Source organism: Natrix helvetica (assembly GCF_964273705.1).
Source record: "Natrix helvetica genome assembly, chromosome: 1".
In the NCBI taxonomy this organism is placed as follows: domain Eukaryota; kingdom Metazoa; phylum Chordata; class Lepidosauria; order Squamata; family Natricidae; genus Natrix; species Natrix helvetica.
The window spans coordinates 20728128-20747865 of NC_138548.1; the positions used below are offsets into that span (position 1 = coordinate 20728128).

The window sequence follows — 19738 nt, forward strand, 5'->3', positions numbered from 1 at the left end:
ATAGATAGATAGATAGATAGATAGATAGATGATAGATAGATAGATAGATATTAGAAAAGGTAGTGTTTTATTGCAGTATTATATCCCTTATATTAAGCATTGGACAGCCTGAGTGATCCCCTCTGGCATTTTCTTTTTCAGCTTACTCTGCACACCCTGTGCAGGTCTTTGTCCAAAAACATGTGATATAGGTGAAGAAAAGATAATTGATTCGGTTACTGCTGCACAGACGCTCCGAGGCTGCACTGTTGTGAATGGAAGTTTGGTTATCAACATTCGTGGAGGAAGTGAGTGTCTACGGTTTTACTTTGTGCCAATCAAGATAAAGTGTAAAACTTTTTTTTTTCTGTTCAGTGACCATGCCTTGTCCACATGCATAGCAGGGACTGAAATTTGCAGTTTTTTTTTTTTAGTTTTAGTTTTAGGGGAGGGATGATGGAGTATCTCAAGTTAGGCTTGGAGGATATTCCCAAATTTTAGTTTACCAGAAACTCAAAATTTTCCCAGTCCATTTTCAATAATGCAAATTTACAAAGCTCAGGGGTGCAAAAGTGTAGCCTAAGGGCCCAATGTGGCCTGCTGACATCTCTTTTTGAGGGAAAGTTAAGGAGGAAACTGGCAGATTTAAATCTTGCAAAAACATAAGGAATCTGTTTCATCTCTTAACATTTCCAATACATGCCCTCCTCCCCAAAAACCAGTTGCAGATCTTATTCACTTCCCAAATGCCATTCTCAAAGGCTTGATTGGCACTTCTGTACTCCTGTCCTGGGTAGCCTAACCCAGGCCTAATAAGATAAGCAAGCACACTGGTAGAGGACAAAGGAGCAATGCCTGGGGAAGACCATAGTTGCCTTTGGTCATATCATATGTCTCTGTTTTGGGCCACGGAAGCTACGATAATGATGACGATCATTTTTGGTGGTTGTAATAGTGACTTTGGGTGCTTCTTCACATAGGTTAGCATCCATTAGGAATGACAATCTACTCTTTGTTCATAATTTTGTGGCTTGAATGGCTGATGTTTCATCTTCCTTTAGCTAACATTGCTGCTGAGTTGGAAGCCAACCTTGGTTTGATTGAAGAAATCTCAGGTTATTTGAAAATCCGTCGCTCCTATGCCCTGGTCTCTCTCTCTTTTTTCCGCAAGCTGCACCTGATCAGAGGACAGACTCTGGAAGCAGGGTGAGTTCAGTTCTTCAGGGATATCTTGAACCCCTAGAAATACTATTGAGAGCAATGATATCTTTCCCCACTGTTGCATTATTATAAAGCATCACAAACAAGTCAGTCGGCTGTTAAAGACAGAGGGGGTAGGAAAAGTGATAGCAGGTTTTGATCTCCTGTTCCTTGGTCCCTACTCTCAAGGGAGATTTTGAGGGAGAATTTAGAAATGAGAGCTGATTACAAAAGAGGCAGCTTGACAATCTCCTCTTTCTTTTTTCTTTTGCATGGTTTTCTTTATGTCCTTTTCTTTCTTATCCAGAAATTATTCATTTTATGCCCTGGACAACCAGAATCTCCGCCAGCTTTGGGACTGGAGCAAACACAATCTCACTATTGCCCGAGGGAAGCTGTTCTTCTATTACAACCCAAAATTGTGCCTGTCAGAAATCCATAAGATGGAAGAGATCTCAGGAACAAAAGGGCGCCAGGAGAAGAATGATATTGCTCTGAAGACCAATGGCGACCAAGCTTCTTGTAAGGATGAGTTGCTGCTATCCAAGGAAATGAATAATTCTAAAATGAGATGATATGTCTTTTCTTAATTATGGATGAGTGGAGGGTGAACATGATCTTACTGGCTGGATTGCACATAGATACTCTTTTAGGGTATCTGTGTGCATCCATGTACATCTTAAGTAACATTTATTGATTATTACTTCAAAGCATCTATAGTGTTTGCAGTTAATTATAAAATAATTGTTTTGCATTAAGACTTTTGGATTAGGCAAAGGTGCAAAGGAATTTTTTCTCAGTGGCTTTAGGAATCCTGCTACCACTTTCACTTTGACTTTGGGGTCAGTAATTGCCCACTAGTGTAGTTGAAGCTTTATTTTAATCTCAAAGCAACAAGGAGAGGAAGTGGGCATTGGTCCAGAACAGTGGTTCCCAAAGTGGGCGGTACCGCCTTTTGGGGGGCGGTGGGATGACTTAGGGGGGTGCTAAGAGGCAAGGGGAGTGGCAGGGGGGCGCTAAGAGGGAAGGGTGGTGGTGGCAGAGAAGGAGCCGCGCTGACCCTACAGCTTCAGCCTGCCATAAATGCCTCTTCTTCGTTGATCTACTCATACTACCACTGCTGCTTCTCGCTGTTGCTGCTGTCCACCGTGGCAACTTAAGCAACAGCAGAATCGATCGTAACTACCAGCGGCCTCAACCACCACCCAGAAAGAGAGGGGGGGGGAGGAAAAATATACAGAGAGCGTGCAACCGAGCAGAGGAGGGGGGGAGTCAAAACAACTAAATCGGAAGACAACGAGCTCCTCCCATGCGGCGGCTAGGCACACGCCGCTTAGGGCTTCCCACCCCCCTCTCTGGACCAAGCGCCATGGCTCGGAACGTACGTGCTCCCTGAGCCTGATGCACTCATTGGCCGCTCCCGTCCTCCCCCCTTCCCATCCCGTCGAATGGTTGCTTCTGGCCTCTTGCATACCGCACATTCCTACCTTGGGGTAGCCAGTCAGTCAGCGCTCTTTCCATTGATCCGCGCACTGTGCGCCAAGGTCAGCAGTACCACGTTCCACAAGCAGGGAGCCCTCTTTTCTGTGGGCGCGCAAAGGGCGATCCTGGGACCGGGGATCCCCATATGTGTGTGTGGCAACTAAAATCCTCGGGCGACACAAAAAAGGAGGTGGTGGGTAGTGTTCCTTGGGTGGGAAGGGGGCAGCGGGGCAATGGCCAAAGGGAATTTCGACGTGGGCAACGACGAAGCAAATTTTGCATGAACTCCAGGGGCAAACTGGTAGGAAACGGGCTGCTCTTTTTAAGTTTTTTTAAGACAAACCATCACCCAAAACTACTGGAAACTAGAGCCAGGAGTTAATGCCACCGAAAAGGCTCCTCTGATACCGTTATAGGAGAGGAGAGGAAAACAGTTCTGATGCTTTTAGAGCAGTGTCTCAAGCTTGGCAAGTTTAAGATGATTGGACGTCAACTCCCAGAATTCCCCAGCCAGTATTCCCTGACTGGGGAATTCTGGGAGTTGAAGTCCAGACATCTTAAAGTTGTCAAGGTTGGGAAACATTGCACTCTGCTAAGTGACTTAAAACCAGACATTGGGAAACTGGTATCACTTCATCAAGGCCATCCATCCCATTAAGAATTTACTGAACAGTGAAGTAGTTACTAAATTTTACTGGTTTACTAAGTTACTAGTTTCTAAGGTTCTCGATAAATGACTATCAGACTTTGAAAACCTGGTATCACCGGATCATGTTCAACAATTTTGTTGAATTAACATTAACTAAAAAGGTTTTTAAATTGGATTTTGAATAAATGTGCAATTAATTGTTACAGTTTTGAATTTTACTGTTACTATCTTCCTTCCGTCGTGCAAACTGCCCAGTCACATGACCCCCCCACCCACGCCCACCAAGCCACGCCCACAGGACTGGTAGTAAAAGAATTTGAATTCCACCATTGGGTGTGGGGGGCACTGAGGATCAGTTGGTAACACCAGGGGAGCGGTGGACTGAAAAAGTTTGGGAACCACTTGTCCAGAACCATACATTTGTTGTGTTTTGGCATTGTTTCCTTCTGGGAATGTTTCTGCATTCAAAGATGTAGCTTCCAAATTGGTAACATCCTGTTTATGTATGCTATATATTTTCCAACTGAGTTGCAGAGCAAATCCAGCCCTCGTTTATGAATTTCTGCCAGGCTGCCAGAGCACAGGACAATTTGTCCCCACAGCCTCCCTTAGCAATAGCACATATGTGTGTGAGAGGCTCTCGTATCTTCTCTCTATAGATCAGAGGGGCTTGATTTCTATGGCCACAGCTGCCTTCATTGTGTTAATTCATGAAGGTGGGTAATGAAGATCATACTTCTGCCTCTTTCTTTCCCTCTCTACCTCCATTTTCAGATTTTAAAAAAACCCACTCCCTTATTTCTGATACTCCAATGTGTTCTTCATGTTCCTCTGATTCAAGCCAGTTTGGTCTAGTGGTTAAGGCACCAGGCTGGAAGCCAGGAGACTGTGAGTTCTATTCCCGCCTTAGGCATAAGAGCTGCTGTGGGATTTTGGGTCAGTTACTCTCTCTCTCTCAGCCCAACTCACCTTGCAGTTTGTTGTGGTGGGGGAAATAGAAAGGAATAATAAGTATGTTTGCCATCATTTATAAAGATAATAAACGCAGGATATAAACAAACAAACAATTTCCCGTGATGGCTTTTTCATTAATACCTACTTTGGCCTCTGACGTCAAGTCCTGGTTTCCCATGATATTTCATTTGATAGTAACAACCCAAATAGACGGGTACAAATCGATGGGTTCAAAGAATGAGATGGGCGGTATATAAATAAATAAATAAATAAATGGGAGGAAATTCCATGCTCTTGACACTCTCTTCTAATTCACCATTACTTTCCTGTTGAACTAACGTCATATCTGTGGTTTCACAGAGTATGGGATTTACTTTTCTGGATACAACACGAAATGCTCAATTGGGTATGATCATACCATTGTTTTTTTCTACCCACAAATCCTTGGTAATACAAATGTGATGTCATTCTCTGCAGGTGAGAACGAAGTGCTGAAGTTTATTAAGATAAAAACATCCAATGACAAAATTGTACTGAAATGGAAGCCATACTGGCCACTGGACTTCCGTGACCTTTTGGGCTTCATGGTGTTCTATAAGGAAGCGTGAGTAAACAATCCTTGTTAAAGTTTGTTTCCCAGATATCAAGCCTGTATTGTGCAGTGCAGAAGAGTAAGGCTGAGAAAAGTTAATGGTCAGTGATCCAGAAAGTACCAGAGTTACCTCCAGCTTTATTTCTTTCATTGAATATTCTTGCAGACTGAATGTAGATAGAAGTACTAGTCTTTTTGGATTAGAACCAAGCAACTTGTAGCTAAGAGGCTTTGTAAATATTACAAAAATATTGTGATATTCAATATATTTGATCCTATATTAAGTATAAAATAAATTGATTAACTGGTAGGAAAAATAAAATTAGCTTTGTAGTTACTCTAAATCAGGGGTGTCCAAACTTGGGAACTTTAAGACTTGTGGACTTCAACTCCCAGAATTCCCCAGCCAGCCTGGTTGACTGGGGAATTCTGGGAGTTGAAGTCCACAAGTATTAAAGTTCCCAAGTTTGGACACCCCTGCTCTAAAAACATTCAAACTGTTGACCTTAGTCATTTTAAAATTCCTAATTCCTAAGTCCTCCTAGATTCCCGGCTGTCGCTAGATGATCATGTGACGGCCATGGCTAGGAGGGCGTTCCATCAGGTTCGCCTGATGCACCAATTGCGTCCCTTACTGGAGCGGGACGCCCTTTGCACAGTCACTCATGCCCTGGTGACTTCTCGCCTTGATTACTGTAACACTCTCTACATGGGGCTCCCCTTGAGATGCACCCGAAGGCTCCAGCTGGTCCAGAATGCAGCCGCGCGGGTTATTATGGGGAGTACTAAGTACTCCCATGTAACACCTCTCCTGCGCGAGCTGCACTGGCTACCTGTGGCCTTTCGGGTGCGTTTCAAGGTGTTGATCGTCATCTTCAAAGCGCTCCATGGCTCGGGACCTAGTTATTTGCGGGATCGCATTCTACCCCATACATCCCTGCGACCAATCCGCTCTCACAGAGAGGGCCTCCTCCGGGTACCATCCGCTAAACAGTGCGGGCGGGCGGTGCCTAGGAGTAGGGCCTTCTCTGTGATGGGCCCAACCCTCTGGAACGACCTCCCCCCCGATATTAGAACCACCTCTGATCTCCGCTCCTTCCGCAAGAAACTCAAGACCCACCTGTTTCGAGTAGCAGGTCTGGCCTAATTACAACCATAATCGTAACTGTATTTAACATCTATTCAAACCTTCCTGGATGGCTTTTTAAATTTTATATTGGGGTTTTAACGGGTTTTAAAATTGTTCTTAATATTTAAATTGGTTTTGGGATTTTATAACAGACCGTGTGTGTGAGTTGTTTATGTTTCATGTCTTATGTCTTATGTCATTTTTATTGTTTTGATTATGAATGGTCTGTACACCGCCCCGAGTCCCTACGGGGAGAGGGGGCGGTCTATAAATTAAATAAACTATAAACTAAAACTATAACTATAACTAATCTTATACTTAGCTTTAAAAATGCTTCACATTAAAAGAAATAACAGCAGCTCTGTCAAAATGTCAGTTATGTTCAATAGGCAAGAAAACATTACAACCTCTGCTTGTATTTGTAACCCAGTGAAAGCTATCAAGTCGTTAGGGGAAATAGCTTCATGTATTCATGCAGTTGCTCTTGAGTGCTTGGCTTTACCATTGTACTACACCAAAATTGGCATTCTTTGTTCACTTGGGTTATTGGGCCATTTTAAGCTGACATGATTTTCTACACATCTAGCACTCACTATCATTGGCCAGCCTGGTTAGAGAGAGTTCTTTCTCCTCTCCATAATTCTGAACTTGTATCCATTGCCCCCATTTAAAACGAATAGCACATTTCTTCCTACATGTATGTATGGCTTTTCTGAGATAGCAGCTAGTGTCCTTTCCCTTTCTTTTTGGGCTAGTCCTTTCCGGAACGTGACGGAATTTGATGGCCAGGATGTTTGTGGCTCCAACAGCTGGACAGTGGTGGATATTGAACCTCCTTCCCGGGCAGCTGATGCCAAAAGCAGAGACCCTGGGTATCTGATGCGGGGCCTGAAAGCCTGGACCCAGTATGCCATTTTTGTGAAGACACTGGTCACCCATATAGATGAGCAGAAAATCTATGGGGCAAAGAGCGAGATCATATACATTCGAACTAATGCTTCTGGTGAGCAGTACTACTGTCTTGCAATGTTTAGGAACTGCCTGTCAAAGCAGTTTTTGGGGAAGGATTGTTGTAACTGATTCCCTGACTTAATAATTATATACTACATAATTATTTTAATGTATTGCTGCATAATTTTTTGGAAAAGGCTTGTAGGTCATCTAATGTGACCTCTCTTCATAGCAGAAATCCAGCAAACCATCTCCCCTAGCCAGTGACGTGCGGTGAGGTTTATGACTGGTGAGGCTGGTGATGTCATCAAACCGTGTGGTTGCTCCAATCGCACGGGCACAGCCCAAACGAAGAAGTTTCTCTTCTCAGAAATGTCAGAAAGGGGCAGGCAGGCAGCCGCAGCTCCACTGAGAAGACATTTCTGAGAAGAGAAACTTCTCCTTTCTCCTCCTCCCCCCCCCCCCCCCCGTCTTCTAGCACTGATGATGTTACCTAGGCATTTTTTGCATCGGGCGAGCCCGGGATCCTTGCAAAGGGAATGGGACCATGTGTGCAGGCGGCTCCTCAGCAGCGCACAGCCTCAGATTAGCACAGCCGCGATCCCCTTCCCCTGCACACATGGTCCCATTCCCCTCCTTCCTGAGCCAACACGAAGGGGACCGCTGCTGCGCTGATTGAGGCTGGAGCTGAGGAGCCTCCTGCACACGTGGTCCCATTCCCCTTGCAAGGATCCCGGGCTCGCCCGATGCAAAAAATGGCGAGATCGGCACACATGGGGCTGCTGCTGAGATGTCCAGGGAGGCTAAACCAAGCCGTGCGCCTCTCCCAGCCACTTTCGCGGCTTCCCGGAGTTTTTTTTTTTTTTTCATGATGAGGTCGGTGAGGCTCCGCCTCCCCTGCCTCCACGTCACTGCCCCTAGCTGGCTCCAGCTCCCATTTGAAAATCTTTTTCAATTCATCTGAATCTCCTTTCCTTTTTAATTCAGTTTAATTGGTCCTTGCCCCATTCTTAGTTTTAGCAAAATAGGTCCGCTACTGTTATGTTGCACCCTTTTAGAAATTTATAAATATCTTTTTATAATTGTAATAATTTATAATTGACCATTGTGATATCTCCCCTAAGTTTTCTCATGCAAGCCAAACATACCCAGATCAATTAACTGCTCCTTATAGAGCTTAGTTTCCAGTCCCCTTATCATCTTGGTTAGTTCTCCTCTGAATCTCTCTGGCTTCTCTATTTACCATTTAAAGTTCATTATTCGGAAGTAGCAATAGCATTCCAAGAGCAATCAAACTAGCCCAGAATAAAATAGAGACAATCAAACAGACAAAAAGGAAGCAAAAACTCCGAAACACTTCTCATCAGCAATCAGCATTCAGATGAGCAGAGATTAGTATCAAGATTAATATTAAAACAACAATCAAGTAATAAGCAACACCTGTATACCTCCAATACCCCAAGCCTGTATTTTTAAATTCGATGGGTTGGTTTTAGGTCGTGTTTTAATTTTTAACAATTTGTACAGGGCTTTAGGTTTAATCTGGTTTTAAGGGTATTTATTACGTATATGGTTTTTTAATGTGGTTCCTGTACACCGCCCCGAGTCCCTTCGGGGAGAGGGGGCGGTCTATAAATCAAATAAACTTGAAACTTGAACTACCAACTCAGACAGACAAGCTTACAATAAACAACAGTCCAATCAAGGAACCATGAAGGCCACTCCCACCAACAGTGACAGGACAAGCCACTAGTATATAAAATTAGAGCAAATCCCATTCCCTACTAGCACTGATAATGTTACCAGGCTTGTAATGAAACATCTGCAAGAAAACAACCAAGCTCAGAGTGCACCCAGGTCCTCACAGCCGAATTCTCAGCTACAAATACAGTGTTCTCTTCTATTGAGACATTCTGTGCGGCTTGGTAAGGTTTTTGTTCCCCTTGTTCCTATTTTTTGATGGTCATATATCGTTTTTTTTTCCTCTTCTCTCCAGTGCCAAGTGTCCCCCAGGATCCCATTTCTGTTTCCAACTCTTCATCACAGATCACCCTGAAGTGGAAGCCACCTTCTCATCCCAATGGGAACATTACACATTATATGGTATCCTGGGAACAACAAAGTGAAGACATTGAGCTCTACGAACTAGATTATTGCCTGAAGGGTAAGGCAGGCTAGCTATGTCCCCCTGTTTCCAGATTTAAACTTTTGATATTTTCAGAGCAAGAAGTCTGGTGCACTTATTTAGTCCACTGTTTAGCCCAGTGTTTCTCAAACTTGGCGACTTTAAGTCCTGTGGACTTCAACTCCCAGAATTCCCCAGCCAGCTATGCTGGCTGGGGGATTCTGGGAGTTGAAGTCCACAGGACTTAAAGTCGCCAAGTTTGAGAAACACTGGTTTAGCCCATTATAATTCTCTCTTCCATATGGGGTTGCCTTTAAAAAAACATTTAATGGTTTTAATTGATAAAGGATGTAGCAGCCCAGACGTTCACCTGCAGTTATCACTTGGACCGTGTGACACCTGTATTGCATCCCTGCATTAGTTCCTGGTGAAACTTCAGATGCAGTTTGAAGTTCTGGTGTTAACCTATAAAGAGCTTTTATGGCTTGACACTGCATACAAGTCAGTATCTTCTTACAGAACTCTGTGCAACCTTATGGTTATGCCAGGAGTAGCAGCAGACTGTTCCCCACTTTTGATAAGTCAGGAAGTTGATGTTCAGAAAAATTGTTACTTTTGAGTGGCACCAGCCCTTTGGGTTGGCCTCTTGCTTGAGATTACATTCGGTTGGCCACCTTTCAGAAGACGTTGACAACTGAGCTGTACCAAAAGGCATTTGGATTACCACACCTCTTTGTTGATATTGTGATTTGTGGGTCTAGTCATGCTTGAATTTTTGACTAATTGTATCTATGAGCACCAAGAGTTTGATGAATTGCAATGGGGTAAAAATCTAATAAACTAACTCTGGCTACATTAATTTAATATAGTAAACCAAACCAACCACTTCACAGCTTAGCACGTGTGAATACCCAACTATTATTTGCCGAAGTGTCCAAAAAAATTATTGTATTCAGACATATCATACCTTTTCTTTATGTTTCCACAAAGCCATCTATCTCAAACCTGGGGTTTCCCATTTACAGCTATTTCTATAAACACACAATCAACAATCAATAGCAACTGGCTGTGCAGCACAATGGATTTAACCTTAATTAAACTTCCTTGATTAACCTGGAAGGAGGTGATTTGAGCAACCCTACACTAACCCAACAGCAATTAGCTAAAATGTCTGAACATAACTGGCATCTTCTACACACGCTGGGCCAATGTTCCCATACTCTCCTAACCAACATGATCAATAGGCTATGTAACCCTTTGATTTGGATTAAGAAAAGTGTCATGGAGCATGCAGAAACATATAACATCTATCTGTAAATCCTTAAACCAAGCATATATTTTTCTGGAATTATACAACAATCTTTTGAGAACAACTATATGATCCGGGGAGGAGGAGTGACTGCTTTAACAAGTTGTAGTCAGGTACTATATTCAACCCTCAGACGTATTCAATTAGAGAGGATCTTGCTTGAATTGCAGTTCTTTCCAGTAGGAATTGCATTACATATTAAAAAAACATGATGACCTTGAGGCCATAATTCCCTTACTGACCATTAAAGCTTTATTATCCATCTGTCCTGCAGGCTTGAAGCTACCCTCTTGGACATGGTCTCCCCCGCTAGTAGAAGACCACTTCAAGCACAACGGGACTGATGGTGAAAAAAGGGATGACAATTGTTGTGACTGCCCTAAAACAGATTCTCAGATCCAGAGGGACTTGGAGGAATCTGCCTTCAGGAAGACTTTTGAGAATTACCTCCACAATGAAGTCTTTGTTCAGAGGTAAGTCCCTGAGTGTGACTTTGCTCTGGCTCTAGTGAGGACAGACTTCCTTTCTTTGCTATCAAGCAAGAGATGGAAGTATTAGAGCAGGGGTTCCCAGTCCGCGGTCTGGTACTGGTTCTTGGTCTGTTGCAAACTGGGCTATGCAAGCAGCAGGTAAACACATCTCTCCTCCCCTGCCGCTGCCGGTCCACAGAGCTGAAAAGGTTGGGACCACTGTGTTAAGAGTACTTAGTTTGTAGTACTGAACAATACTAAAGCTATTTCTGTTGGAAAACACAGCCGTTTCCTTGAGAGCTTTTACAGTGTGCCAAGAAACCCTTGAGTCACAGGGGTTGACAACAGGAGTGCTGGAATTGTTATTGCTAAATGAGTGGTCACATGACATTGCTCTTTACAACCGCATTGCTTCGTGAGGGAAGTGCCAGTCCCATTTATAGTTGTAAGTCGAGGACTATGAGTAATCTTTGGGTCCCCAACCATTTCATGATTATTTGAAGTTGCAGTAGCCTTGGAAAGTGTGCCTTATGGCTTGAAAGCATTTCTGGCTGTTGTAAAACATTGCAACACCATTCCTGCTCAGGACCCACAAGATCGCTTAACAACCTCAATCAGGAATGCCAGGATTATGGTCATTGAGCAAAGCAGTCACATGATATCTTGCTTACTGATCACATTGCACGAATGAGACTCTGGTCCCAATACATTGAGGTCTATATCTGCCTGTAAACAGCTTGCCATATCTTCTGTTTTTGGTAGGTTCTGGCTAGAATGCCCTGGAAACATAGTGAACTCCTGATATTAGCATAACAGTGTCACTGATTCATTGTAGAAAGAATCATTTGTTCCATTCTGAAGTGTCTCAAATAATTGATGCAACTTTGGCCATGCTGTTCCAATTGTTTGTGAGGCTTTATCTAACATAGTTGCTGATCCTTTATGAGATAGGGGAACTTTGGTCCAAGCTTTCTAGCAAGCAAGCTGAATCAAGGATCTCCAAGGGTAATGATTCAACTAAGTCAGACCCTTAGTGACGCTTGCAAAAGATAATGAAGTTCTTGCATTACTTGCCTGTTGAGATTTCTTGGGCAGAAGCTGTATTTAAGGGTAAATGGATTTTTGCATGCAGATGGTCCTTGACTTTCAACCACAATTGAATCCAAAAGTTTTGTTGTTAAGAGAGACAGTTGTTAAGTGCATTTTGCCCCATTTTACCACCTTTCTTGCCACAGTTATTAAAGTGAATCACTGCAGATGTTAAATTAGTAACACGGTTGTTAAGTGAATGTGGCTTCTGCATTGACTTTGCTTGTCAGAAGGTTGCATAATATGGTCACATGATCCCAAGATGCTGCAACTGTCATAAATATGAACCCGTTGCCAAGCGTCCGAATTTTGATCCTGTGACGATGGGGATGCTGATGGGGTTGTAAGGGTGAAAAATAGTCATACGTCACTTTTTCAGTGGCACTGTAACTTTGGTCACTAAACAAACTCTTATAAGTCGTGGACCACCATTATGAAAGAAGGCAATCTTTGTTTGATGACTATATAGTGGTAAAGACCTCAATTAAGGAAGAATTACAGCCCAAAACAGTGACTAAGTACTAGGTGCAATAGTAAAGATTTTCATCAATCTAATTTTCTTTGAAAACTCTACAGGGAAAGTAATTACTTCTTTTTCCTGAGATTGAGATATCTCACTGACTTTTCAGTCTAGGCAAATGTGAGATTTAAAGCTGAGCAATGGACAATAACGAGGGCAAATAATAATTCAAATCAGGACGCCTTCTGGTTTGAGGTAACAATCTCTCATTTCCTCTTGAAATGTTCTTTGATAGCTGTGCTAGCAAAGTAGATCTCATTTTTAATATCATTAGTTGTTATATTACAGATGTTTATGTATGTTTTGTCACGATGTTGCTAGGCCTCACATTGCTAGGCCTGAACTGCCTAAACTGACACTCAAGAGTTAAACTAAGAAAGAGTTATTGCGCAGGTCATAAAAGTTCTTATCTGAAAGTGATTTATTGCGCATGCGTTTACACATTCCAGATCCTAATTCCTTTCTTCTTTGTTCGGCTGCCAACTTGGCAACCGGAGATTTTCATTATCAAAATGTAACAATTAGTTATTTTCTGTTTTATTTTATTATTAAAGTTTGTTTATTAATTAGAATACTTCTTAAAGACTTTTTTTTTTTTTTTAATATCTCAAAAGATATGCGGAAGGGAATCAGCCTCGGTCCATAGACCTCATTTTCTACAGGGTGTTTTTCCCCTGACAGGGAAAAACACCCTGTAGAAAATGAGGTCTATGGACCGAGGCTGATTCCCTTCCGCATATCTTTTGAGATATTAAGAAAATAAATAAAAGTCTTTGACAAGTATTCTAATTAACAAACAAACTTTAATAAAAGTAAATAAAAGTAAAATAAACTAATTGTTACATTTTGATAATGAAAGCTCCGTCTGCCAGCTCTGCTTGGCAGCTGGACAAAGAAGAAAGGAATTTTGGAATGTGTAACGCATGCGCAATAAATCACTTTCAGATAAGAACTTTTATGACCTGCGCAATAACTCTTTCTTAGTTTAACTCTTGAGTGTCAATTCATTCAGTTCAGGCCTAGCAAACTTTTTAACATCGTGACACCCCTTCTTTTGCTAGTCTGGGCTGACGTCATCAAATCATCAATTAAGGCACATCTTCTTTCGCAGATACTCGTGTTGATTTGTGGCAAGTGGTTTGTTAAGCATGTCTGCGATCTGATCATGTGTAGAAACATATTGCAATTTAACAAAACCTTGCTTAACTAATTGCTTTGTGTTTTGATAACGAATGTCAATGTGTCTGGACCTAGAACCTGTAAAATGTGACTCAGAAATATAAACCACAGATACATTATCTTCCATCACGGTGATTGGTCGAATCGGACGTGTCCAGATATCTGTGATCAAAGCATCAAACCACGTTAGAGAATTACAAGCATCTGAAACACAAGCATATTCAGCTTCAGTAGATGAACATGAAACAAAACTCTGTTTTCTCACTTGCCAGTAAACAGGACAACCATTTAGGAACATCATGTAACCAGAAGTGCTTTTGCGTGACTTCTTGTCGCTCGCCCAGTCGGAATCAGTAAAACAAATCAACTTTGGTTGATCAGCGTGTGTTGGTTCTAGCAATAACTTCATGTGTTTAGTGTGTTTTAGGTATTTCAATAACTTCTTAATGCATGACCAATGAAATTGTGTTGCCTTACCTACGTGTCGTGATAAAAGATTAACACTAAGTGCGATGTCAGGTCTGGTCCAACTACTAATGTATAATAGTGAACCAATGACTGAACGATAAAGTGTTTGATCCTCAAACTCAGGACTTGGTTCGTGTGTTAAGTTGTGAAAATCTGTTTGCATGGGTGTCTTTGTTGTGCTAGCATCTTTCATGTTGCAATGATGTAGAATGTGGTCAATTTTCTCTTCTTGTGAAAGACTAAACCCCTTCTGTGTCTTTTCAATTTGAACACCTAAATAAGTGCTAATGTGTCCTAAAGATTTTAGTGTGAAGTATCTCTGCAAACTTTTGGCAAAAATCTCACTCATTTTCTTATTTGGACCAATATAAACAATATCATCAACATAAACAAGAATTATCTCATATGCATTGTTAGATCTTTTTGTGAACACGCATTCATCAGTTTCGGACTTAATAAAGCCCATTGAATTTAGTTTGTCAGTAAGACATAAATACCACATTAAACCTGACTGTTTCAGACCATAAAGACTTTTGTTCAGGAACCAGGTATCCCCTTCTTGCTTTTGGAATCCTGGAGGGCTTCTCACGTAGATCTCTTCATCTAGGTCTGCATGTAGATAAGCTGTGTCTACATCAAATTGAAAAACTTCTAAACCAAGAATAGTTGCAGTGGTTAAGGCAATTTTTACACTTTCAGTTCTGACTGTTGGTGAGTAAGTGTTTGTGTAGTCCTCAGGATAACGTTGAGCGAAACCCTGAGCTACAAGTCTGGCTTTGTATAAAGACTCACCATTCGGTTTCTTCTTGATTCTGTAGACCCATCGAGTGCCAATGACTTTCTTGTTTGCTGGAGGTTTTGCAGGTGTGAATACATTAAGTTTCTTTAAACTGTCCATTTCATCCTGCATTGCATCATACCACTTGTCTTGTTCTGAATCAGGAAGCTGTTTGATTTGTGTGAATGTCTCTGGAGGAAGAGTAACGTTGCAAATCAAAGGTACTGGTGTTTTTGTCAGTTGCCATGAATAACGTTGTGGAGGGATTCCTTTTGTGGCCCTCTTGGAGCGTCTAGGAGCAACAGACCAGTCTTCTTCTTCTTCTTCTTCATCATCATCCTCGTCCTCACGTTCGTCGCTAGCATCAGCATCCGCGGCTTGCGAAGACGGAACATCAGTTTGTGAAGAACTGGTAGAAGGAATATCTGCCTGCGAATTGCCATCAGGCTGCGTGGCATCTGGAACACCATCTCTAGGAAAATAAACTTCAGGATCATTGGAATGAATCCTGGACCAGTCAATGTCTTCCTCAAAATTAGCAGATTGTGAAATGACAATCACATGTTTAGTATCAATGAATTTGTACCATTTTGAATTATCATCAATACCCATAAATCTTAGTCTCTTTGCTACTATACCTCCCTTTCTTCTTTGACTTAAGGGAGTGTTCACCATAGCATATGAACCAAAAATATGGAGGTTCTTGAGATCGGGCTTGTAGCCATACAGCATGTAGAAAGGAGTTTGATTGATTACACTGCTCCAAGTACGGTTGACAATGTAATTTGCATATTTGATTGCTTCACCCCAGTATGCGTTACTGAGATTGGCATCTTCTAGAAGACAACGCATCATGGTTTGTAGAACCCCTTGTCTTCTTTCTACAACTCCGTTATGAGCCGGTGTATATGGAGCAGATGTCTGATGAAGAATTCCATTCTTACGCATCCAGTCCTGGAAACGCTGAGACATGAATTCTGCACCACGGTCACTCTGGATTCTGGCGATGCGAACTTGGTATTGTGTAGAAACAAAAGCTGCAAAGTCTTTAAAGATCTGAAAAGTCTCAGATTTCTCTCTCATAGGATATACAAATCCATATCTAGAATGATTATCTACAATTGTTAAAAAATACTTTCTGCCACCAAGTGTTGGTGGGAAAGGACCCACTATGTCAGTGTGTATCAAATCAAAAATGCGTGTTGACCGGCGTGTAGCGTGTTTTGGAATTGCAGCCGCCTTGGATTTAGCCTTTTTGCAAACCGCACAATCCAAAAACACCTTACACCCCTTTAGATCCAAACCTTTTGCGAACTCCGGCATCTTTCTAAGAACACGGAAACTGGCATGCCCCAATCTTCTGTGCCACTTGTGAATACACCTGGAATGTAAAGGTTTACCAGTTAGTGAATTCTCAACATTAACAGTTTCATGAGGACCCTCAGGCTTGCTCTGAGCAATCCGTTTTTGTTTTGTCTGTTTGTTGGCTTTAGGAGCCTTTGGCACAGTAACGCTTTCTCTCTCTGGGACAACTCTCTCTGGGTCTACGTTGTGCCTTTTTGGAGTTTGCATACTTGCCTGTGCTTGCCCTTTAGGCTTTGGCTTTAAGTAATAAACCCCACCAATCAGCATGGTTTCAGCAACAATATCTCCATCTTTAACCAAGTAACTTGCTTTTTCGAGGTGGTGAACCTGGAACTTTAAATCTCTAGACAAGTGACTTTGACTAAGCAAATTACTGGTTGCTGAAGGTATGTAATAAACATCAGGGATGTGTGTATCGAGCTCTTCAATGTAAACAGTTCCTTTTCCCATAACCTTGCAAGTGTGGTTGGTGAAGGAATACAGTTCTCGATACTCGGGCTCTGGTTCGCCCATCTCTGTGAAAAGTTCCCTTCTGTGGGTAACGTGCACAGCTGCTCCACTGTCTAAAGTCCACAAAAGACGTCTGTCGAACTTTGGATCAGGTTGTGGAACGTTGGTTATGGCCAGTGTCACAAGTGGAGCTTGTGAATCACGCCTTGGACCACGACGACCTTGTCTTCCGCCTCTACCTCTGCCTCTGGAATCTGTTCCTCTGGGCTGGTACGTGGCGGGAGCTGGAACTCGTTGGGGACAATCCCGGGTGTCATGTCCCACACGGTTGCAGGTGTAGCATTTTGGCATCCTTGGAGCGTAGCCTCTTCCTCGGAAGGGACGTCTGGCTGGAGCCTTTGACGCTGGAGGTCGTTGCAGATGTGGTGTAGCTAACCTGATAGCTTCGTCTTCCACTAAAAGTCTGCAAACGTGGTTAACTGTGCGTTGAGCAATAGGCACGTAGTTAATCTTTGCAACAGCATCTTTCCATTCATAATTCAATGAGTTAATGATGATGCTAATCATTTGGATATCATCGATTACATGGCCATTTTGTCTCAATTCACTTCTCATTCTTTTCAGTTTGGTCAAATGTCCACCAATTCGTTCACCAGGTTTCAACTTCGAACCATGGAACTCAGACATGAGCAAACATGAAGATTCAATTGAAACGGGCCTGTAGCAATCTTCCAAAATAGCCCAAATTTCTTGGGCAGTTGCATCAGGTGGAAAGATACCTTGGATCTCAATTTCCATTGACATGAGCAAAGTCGTGATTGCTCTGTTTTCGAGGTCTCTCATTGCAGGTGTCCAGGGTTGAGGAGGAGGATTAAAAACCATGGAATGTGTGCCTTCTCTTCGAAGCAAGAGCGCAATTTCACTGACCCAGGCTTTATAATTCTCTCCTGACTCCTTTAATTTGGACTCACCAGTCAAGGGGGTGACTGTGAATACCTGCTGAGGAATGTGGATCGGAACAATTTGTTGCGCAGGTTGCAAAGCTGGTTGTTGAACCAGGGGATGCTGGGGTTGCATCATTGGCCTTTGCGTGGCAACATCAAATTGGCTTCCTCGAATTCGCCTTTGACTTTGCCTTTTTCCATCTAGGGAGGATTCGGCACCACCAGGTGTTGAAGACTTAACCTTTGGAGGCAAAGTTTTGGCTTCTAAAGGACTCATAGGTAAATCTCTAGAGCTTTGATGAAACTGCATCATCTTTTGCTCTAATAATTTTTCTCCGCCAGCAGATGGCAGTGCAGCTTCACTTCTTGGCTGCAGCCCTCTATACATGGCCGGAAGTTCAATGGGCTCAAAGGGATCACGTGACCTCGGTGACGTGTACATATCTCTTTGTTCTAATTGACCAATGAACTCTGTGGGGTGTGTCTTAGGCTGTTGTTTTGAAGAAAAGATGGCGTCCTCAGACATTTTGGGAGTGGGGGAGCTCCTCCTACTTCTCTTCATTTCGTTAAAGCATTCTCTCGCCTCCCTAGTATATTTTTCAAAACGCTTTAATCGATATAGATAGCTTTGCATTTCTTCCTCATTATTTGGGAAGATTTCATAAACTTTGCTTTCTGCGTGGGAGGATTTTTTTTCTGCCGGCAGTTGCCGTTTAGACTTTTGCCGTTCATTAATTGTATCTTGATAATCTGCGAGGGTCTGGGAATGGAGTGGCTCTGGCAGAGTGGGAAGTTTTGGCTTGGCCCCCAAAAATTCATAATCTCCTGGAGATATTTTAGAAGGAGGAACCACTGACCTCGTTTCGTGGATGTCGCGTCCTGTAGCTCCTTCCCCCACATCTGGCTCGGCACCTGAAGGAATTTGTTGTTCCTCTGTGTCTGAGGGAATGGATTCTTTGTCAGAAGAAGCTGATCCGTCTGTGCTTGCCCCATCTTTCTTTTTCTTTTTTTTCTTTTTCTCCGACATTGCTAATTAGGCTTAGTCTGTTATCTTTAGATAGCATGAAGGGAAAATACAGCCATAAATTGTAGCCATCTCAGCTGGTAAGTTGTCGACCATCCTCTGCTACCAAGTTGTCAGGGGAAAAACACCCTGTAGAAAATGAGGTCTATGGATCGAGGCTGATTCCCTTCCGCATATCTTTTGAGATATTAAGAAAATAAATAAAAGTCTTTGACAAGTATTCTAATTAACAAACAAACTTTAATAAAAGTAAATAAAAGTAAAATAAACTAATTGTTACATTTTGATAATGAAAGCTCCGTCTGCCAGCTCTGCTTGGCAGCCGGACAAAGAAGAAAGGAATTTTGGAATGTGTAACGCATGCGCAATAAATCACTTTCAGATAAGAACTTTTATGACCTGCGCAATAACTCTTTCTTAGTTTAACTCTTGAGTGTCAATTCATTCAGTTCAGGCCTAGCAAACTTTTTAACATCGTGACATGTTTGCTCTCTGGTATAATATATCTATGAACTCTGGCCTATCGTGTGTTGGGGGATACAGCTTAGGACAGTACATGTGTTCAAGATAACTGCTTTTACATGGTTAATAAGTAAATTGGATGGAAATGGAGCCAGAATGTGAGAATCTCTGACTTCCAGAAAAAACAAGAATTGTTTTTATGCTTGGAACCAGTGGTGGGTTCTGGGTGGTACGGCCCGGTATGGCCGTACCAGCAGTAGCTGGGAGCAACAGCCACCTTACCGGAACGGTGGCTCGTTTGGCCCGCCCGCTCGCGTTCCTTACCGGTTTTTGACGCAAACAGGCCAATTGCGCATGCACGCACAGCGTGGCTGTGCATGTGTGACCTCTGCTGAGCAGCTGGGTGTCACCCCCATGCTGTGCACAGGGCCCGACTACGATGCCCGGCCCTGCGCACAGCATGCCAGTTGCAACAGGATCCAGAACCCACCACTGCTTGGAACTATATGTGAAGTCTTGTGGACATTTTACAAATACCTACTTCAGTATTTGTAATTCAGTATTACAATACCTGTAATCCAGCTGAATTACATTTTTAAATGTTTTTCAGCAAATTAAA

General features: G+C 42.5%; 1 protein-coding gene across 1 annotated transcript in view; it reads left to right on the forward strand.

Annotated features, from left to right (window-relative positions):
- INSR (insulin receptor) overlaps positions 1 to 19738 on the forward strand; it is a 101777-nt gene that overhangs the window by 57839 nt on the left and 24200 nt on the right. Inside the window, exons 4-10 of the mRNA XM_081970517.1 lie at positions 142 to 287; positions 1041 to 1185; positions 1487 to 1701; positions 4742 to 4868; positions 6741 to 6988; positions 8933 to 9100; positions 10645 to 10843. Coding sequence (XP_081826643.1) covers positions 142 to 287; positions 1041 to 1185; positions 1487 to 1701; positions 4742 to 4868; positions 6741 to 6988; positions 8933 to 9100; positions 10645 to 10843 — 1248 coding nt within the window. The remainder of the gene's footprint in view (positions 1 to 141; positions 288 to 1040; positions 1186 to 1486; positions 1702 to 4741; positions 4869 to 6740; positions 6989 to 8932; positions 9101 to 10644; positions 10844 to 19738) is intronic.